Raw genomic sequence first — 5447 nt, forward strand, 5'->3', positions numbered from 1 at the left:
CCCCTAATGGCGAAAAATTCCGTTTTTTTAATTGAACGCCATTAAGGGTAACACCGACATGTGTCTAAAATGTGGGCTAGATCCGATGTCTAATTTTGGTATTTTTTGAATTTTTGCGTTTCGGCGTAAAACGTAGCTAATAAACCAATGTTCAAAACGCTACCGTTTCGTCGTCGAGGGTCGGATCAAAAAAGTAATGCAGCATTTCTTTTCGTGTAGGTCTGAAGATGCCGTGTGCAAAGTTTGGTGTCGATTGGTCAGGAAATGTGGGAGGAGTAGCGAAAAAACAGTTTTGCGGTTTTCGCGATTTTGCGAAAAAAAATTATGGACGCAAATGGGCGTGGCCTATGCCAAAAGATGCAGCAGACTCCAGTGAATAAGTGGGTACAAGTTTTTGACTGTGGGAGGTTCGGTGTGGGAGTTATAGTCCCAAACGCGTTTTCCCTTGGTATAGCGCCACCTAGTGGCCGGCGTGTCTGTATTTTTGTGGTCTGCGTAATGTTCACGGACCTGGATCTAGTCATGCAATTGGCGTGTCGGCACCATTTACGGTTTGGGCTGTGGGCCCACTTCTAGCAGGAAATAATAATAATAATAATAATAAAAATCATTACAAAAACAATAGGGATCCAACCTGTTGGCTTGGACCCCTAATCATTACAAAAACAATAGGGATCCAACCTGTTGGCTTGGACCCCTAATAAAAATCCTTACAAAAACAATAGGGATCCAACCTGTTGGCTTGGACCCCTAATAATAAACACTACAAAAACAATAGGGATCCAACCTGTTGGCTTGGACCCCTAATGAAGTGAAGTACGAGAGTCTGGTAGAACCAGGCTAGGCACTTTCTGTTCCTCTACCGAAACACAAATCCTGCGGAACAGTGTCACCTAGTGGGGATTTACAGCATTACAGCGGTCGACAAAACGCAACTAGTTAACATGATGAAAAGTATGGAGTATGACTTACTTACCAGTATTACTGACACGTGTTTAAAAAATACACGCGTGAAATAACGTTTAAGGACATGAAAACTAAATATAAACTTGTAGAGTCGTTTTGAATTTGAATATCCGTAGGCCTATCACCAATGTCCACATTAATAAGCATAGAGCGCATATTAATTATAACATGAGGGATTTAACTTAACGTCGTCCTGCTGCTGCTGTTGCCCGTCTCTAAATGGCTCTCACTGATTGGATATCACTGATCGTTGTTGTTCTAAACCATATCATGTTATAAATGATGGCTCTTGTTATCATCAAAACCACAACCAACATGGAGAAGTCTTATGTGTCGGTGAATGAGAATGACCTTCTCAGAAAGTACCCTTCTCTAAAGTGAAAGTAAAAGTGACTATTATAGAGACTATACTAGTTATTCCCTGGAAAGTTTTGGAAGTTTAGAAAACTGTGTTCGGCAATCGAATAGAAAATAACTTTGACTCTGCAGGTTATTGACTCAGATAAAAAAAGACTGAAATCAGTCTTTTTTAATAAACTCCCAGTACGCTAACTAAGTTGTTGATGCTTCGTTATAGTGACCCTAACAATGCCACTGCAGAGGTTTGGTGCTATTTTGAGCAATATTAGAGGTAAAAAAAAATGCCAATTTGCAAGCGTCCACTGTGCCCCTAGCCAATCACATGGAAGTCATTTGGGCTGTTGCCAGTGGCAGCTGGTGATACACGTTGGTGGTGCGCAGTAAGAGACGGGGGTCCGGCCGTCCGGGGGGCCCTCCCCCAGAAAAATAATAATTTGGTCGATTTGATTTCCTGTATTCTGGTGCATTTTGGGGATGGCCGCCCGCTACCCATTACTATGACCTACTATTCATTCAGATTCACAGCCTACAGCCTGACTTGCAGAGCCTGGACAAGCTTACAATATACAGACCTACTTTATGGCCATTCCACCAGCCATTGCTATTTGACCCATTGTTGTTATTCTGATATTGAGACCAATCATGATCACTGTCCTATAGCGTCCATTTTTTGTGAGTCTCAATGTCTACTTCAAATGCAGTTAGAAATATGGGACAGTTGCTTCATTTTGTTTACATGCTACAGGCCGAATAACTAAATGAATATGTAACTTACTTGCTCCTTTTAATCTTAGCATTGCTTGGGGAGTCCAATTCCTCAACTGAAAAGGTTGGAAACTGCTTACAACTCTCTGCTAGTTAGCGATCTATCGCCTCTCTACATGTAGTTGTGTTGCGTGAATGCTGCAGAGGGAGGTAGCCTATTTGATTGATTCGCTGAATTGTCCAATCATGTGGTGATAACAAAAAAGGTAAGTGATACTGTAGTGGCTAAAACTCCCTTGTTGTGCATACGTAAATAGCTCTAAACATATTCAGTCGATTAACCACTCTTTGACAGAAAGAACGAGGTCTACGCGTGTTTACTGTTGAAACGACGGTAGAAAAACAGTGCGTTCGCTCCGTCTTTACTAAATGCCACAAAATGATACAAAACCCGCAGTTTTACTCTCCCTCAATGCTACGGCATAACAGAACCCTCTATAGCAACCAATGTCCTATGCATCTCTAATAATTATAAGCGATGAAAACAAGTGCACTAAACAGTTATTAAACTAAAATGCAAAACTATGCAAAACAATTAGTTAATCAATATAATAAACAATAAATAAATATTAATCTAAATATATAATATCTAAATCCTAATAATATCTAAGTCTAAATTACAATATGGCAAAATGGCACTTACAGATACCATTGGCCTGGGGCGCACACTGGTGCGACCCGAGGGCGAATTTTCCTGCGCCAATGAAAAGCTGTCTCTGCTTGATAGAGAGCAAAACATTTCTGAGCTTACATTGACCTCAACGTGGCCGACGCCCTGACTTGGAGGAGGGCTTTATTTTGAATGACCAATAGCTAGCCTAGCCCAAATCATTGACGTTCAGACGCATATAAATGGTTGCTGGCAGTGGCAAGTACGGTCTATCACACAATTAAACGAGGATAAACGCTATGTATTTTTGTTGGTTTATTTCGTATTTATAATAGTTGATTCATAGTTGGCAGATATATTCAAGTGAATGTTTCACGGAGGAGCGGCGCCCTAGCGCCCTCTATTGCCCCACCGCCACTGGCGGTTTCATTGCTCCGGGCAACTTTGGGCAAGCTGTATATTCGATTATCAACGAAGAAAAAGTGTCTGGAGGGCTTATTTTATGGGTTTTCAAGCCGATAAAGACCCTGGGTTTGATTTCCGCCGGAATTCAGTTTTACATTTTCTTGAGGCAGAACGTTTTCTTTTTAATAAATAATTATCAAACACTTCTTAAGATACAAGATGAACAAGAAGCCATTTCAACACTGTATACACAAACCAAACTACACAATAAGTACACTTGCAAAATGTCCATCGATCGGATAACCAAACCGGACCGAACCAGTTTTTAGTCGGACGGTGATCCTGAGTGGGGGTCCCCTGGTGCTTTGATGTCTGCAAACAGCAGGTGGTCGTGGAGAAGAAGAGGAACGGGCAGCTGGGTCACCGCCGTGCTCCTCATCAGCACGTCTGGACCCAGGTGGGCCCGCAGCCGCAGCCGACACAGGTGGAAGAGCGGGGGCACCCACTCTACAAGAACACACACACGGTTTGAACTCCACAAAGCAGCGATACACTGAGAGAGAGAAGTGGTGCGGAGGAGCGGTTGTGATGAGGAAGGTTAAACACACAAGGAAATCAATTTGAATTGGACAAAAGCGCTAAATAATACTGTGCGTGTGCGTGCGTGTGTGTGTGTGTGTGTGTGCGTGCGTGTGTGTCTGTGTGTGTGTGTGTGTGTGCGTGTGTGTGTGTGCGTGTGTTGCGGTGCTGACCGAGGTGAGCGGGAGGCGTCCAGGTCTTCATCTTCTGCCGCTGCTCCAGGACGTCTCTCAGCGACCGGCCCAGAGTGGACCGGTCCACCATCTCTAGGAGGTAGGTGAGCGCCTCGCTGGGGGCTTCCTCCAGACTGGGGGGGGCAAAGCAGAGGGGTATAAACTATCACCAGAGCCTGGAGACATTAGACACTAGTGGACGGGGGGGCAAAGCAGAGGGGTATAAACTATCACCAGAGCCTGGAGACATTAGACACTAGTGGACGGGGGGGCAAAGCAGAGGGGTATAAACTATCACCAGAGCCTGGAGACATTAGACACTAGTGTACGGCCGATATTTGCGTTTTTAACGTGTATCGGCATCGGCCGATTTTATTTTGACCGATTTTTTCACAGCAAGATCTACAGATGATTTAATAAATGTTCCCGTTTTAAATTGAGACTTGTAACATTTGTTACGTCATCATCATTGTGTAATCTTTATGATGTAAATTGAGGGAACAAAAAGCAGTATCCAAATATCGGCTCAAGAAAATCAGTATCGGCGTTTCGGTCATCGGCTAAGGCTGATGGAAAAAAAACGCTATCGGTATCAGACCTAAAAAATCCATATCGGTCGATCCCGATTAGACACTATGTCATAACTACCCTAAAGCCAGCACCACTAGCAGACTGGTTTACATTAGATCTGATGACTCCCTCTCTATAGCCTGGAGACCAGACCAATCCTGCAAGCTCATGTTTCTCTGCAGATACGTTCTGGCTCCCCTCCCATAAAAAAGGTTTTCTGCCCGGTACAAGATAGACCAACCAATCACAACCGTTTATCTAATATGAGGCGGGATAGTAGGATGACAATGCAGAAGGTTGCCTTGTAGGCATTTTCAACAACAACAAAGATGGCTGCCGCTGATGTAGAACTAGCCTTGCATCGCAAACTACACCACCCGTCTCTGTGTGGAAGAAAATGGGCTCCCTGTTCTTGCTCTAGGTTGAGTACAAGCTGTGGCTTTAGTTGTCCTTTGTTTGTGAATTTCTTTAAATAAAGTTTGACTGAATAAGAATCATTGGAGTCATTGAAGATTGGTCCGTCAGGTCCCAAAGAAAAAAGGCGTTTCCCATCATGTAATAAAACTGCCCTGGAAAGGATCAAAAAGCCCCTTTGTAAAAACGACCCTCTGGTACGCTCGTGGAGAGAGGTGGAGCAGGTCTTACAAGGCGGGCACCAGCAGAGCGTTGGGGTCCAGCCCGCTCTCCAGCAGGGCCGGGAGCCAGGAGCCCGCCTCCGTGGCGTCCTCCTCTGCCGCGCTCACGAGCGCCTCCAGCTCCTCGCCGGACAGCAGGGGGCGGGCCCCGGGGCCCTTCCCCTGGTCCTCACACCTCTGGGCCAGCAGCAGGTCCAGCACGCACGGGTCTGATAGACTCAGCCGCCAGCAATCCTCCGTCAGGGGCGCCCCCGCCCGCATCAGGAGGCGCATGGACCGACTGGTGGGGGGGGGGGGGGAGCCAGGAATCATTTCATTGTCCTTTGTTAGGGTTTGGAAGGTTATGTAGTGTGACTGCGGTGTGATGGAGAGCTGGGTCACGTG

The 5447-nt window shown here is 45.3% G+C and overlaps 1 protein-coding gene across 2 annotated transcripts in view; it reads right to left on the reverse strand.

Annotated features, from left to right (window-relative positions):
* Positions 1-2407: 2407 nt before the first annotated feature.
* LOC115530784 (ankyrin repeat domain-containing protein 29) overlaps positions 2408-5447 on the reverse strand; it is a 6551-nt gene continuing 3511 nt past the window's right edge. Inside the window, exons 7-9 of one of the 2 annotated variants that reach the window (XM_030339529.1) lie at positions 5074-5343; positions 3859-3992; positions 2408-3613 (exon numbers count right to left, since the gene is read on the reverse strand). In XM_030339529.1, the coding sequence (XP_030195389.1) occupies positions 3432-3613; positions 3859-3992; positions 5074-5343 (586 nt within the window). In that variant the 3' untranslated portion in view covers positions 2408-3431. The remainder of the gene's footprint in view (positions 3614-3858; positions 3993-5073; positions 5344-5447) is intronic. The other variant, XM_030339530.1, reaches the window with a different exon arrangement.

The sequence above is a fragment of the Gadus morhua genome, chromosome 18, assembly GCF_902167405.1.
Source record: "Gadus morhua chromosome 18, gadMor3.0, whole genome shotgun sequence".
Lineage (NCBI taxonomy): Eukaryota > Metazoa > Chordata > Actinopteri > Gadiformes > Gadidae > Gadus > Gadus morhua.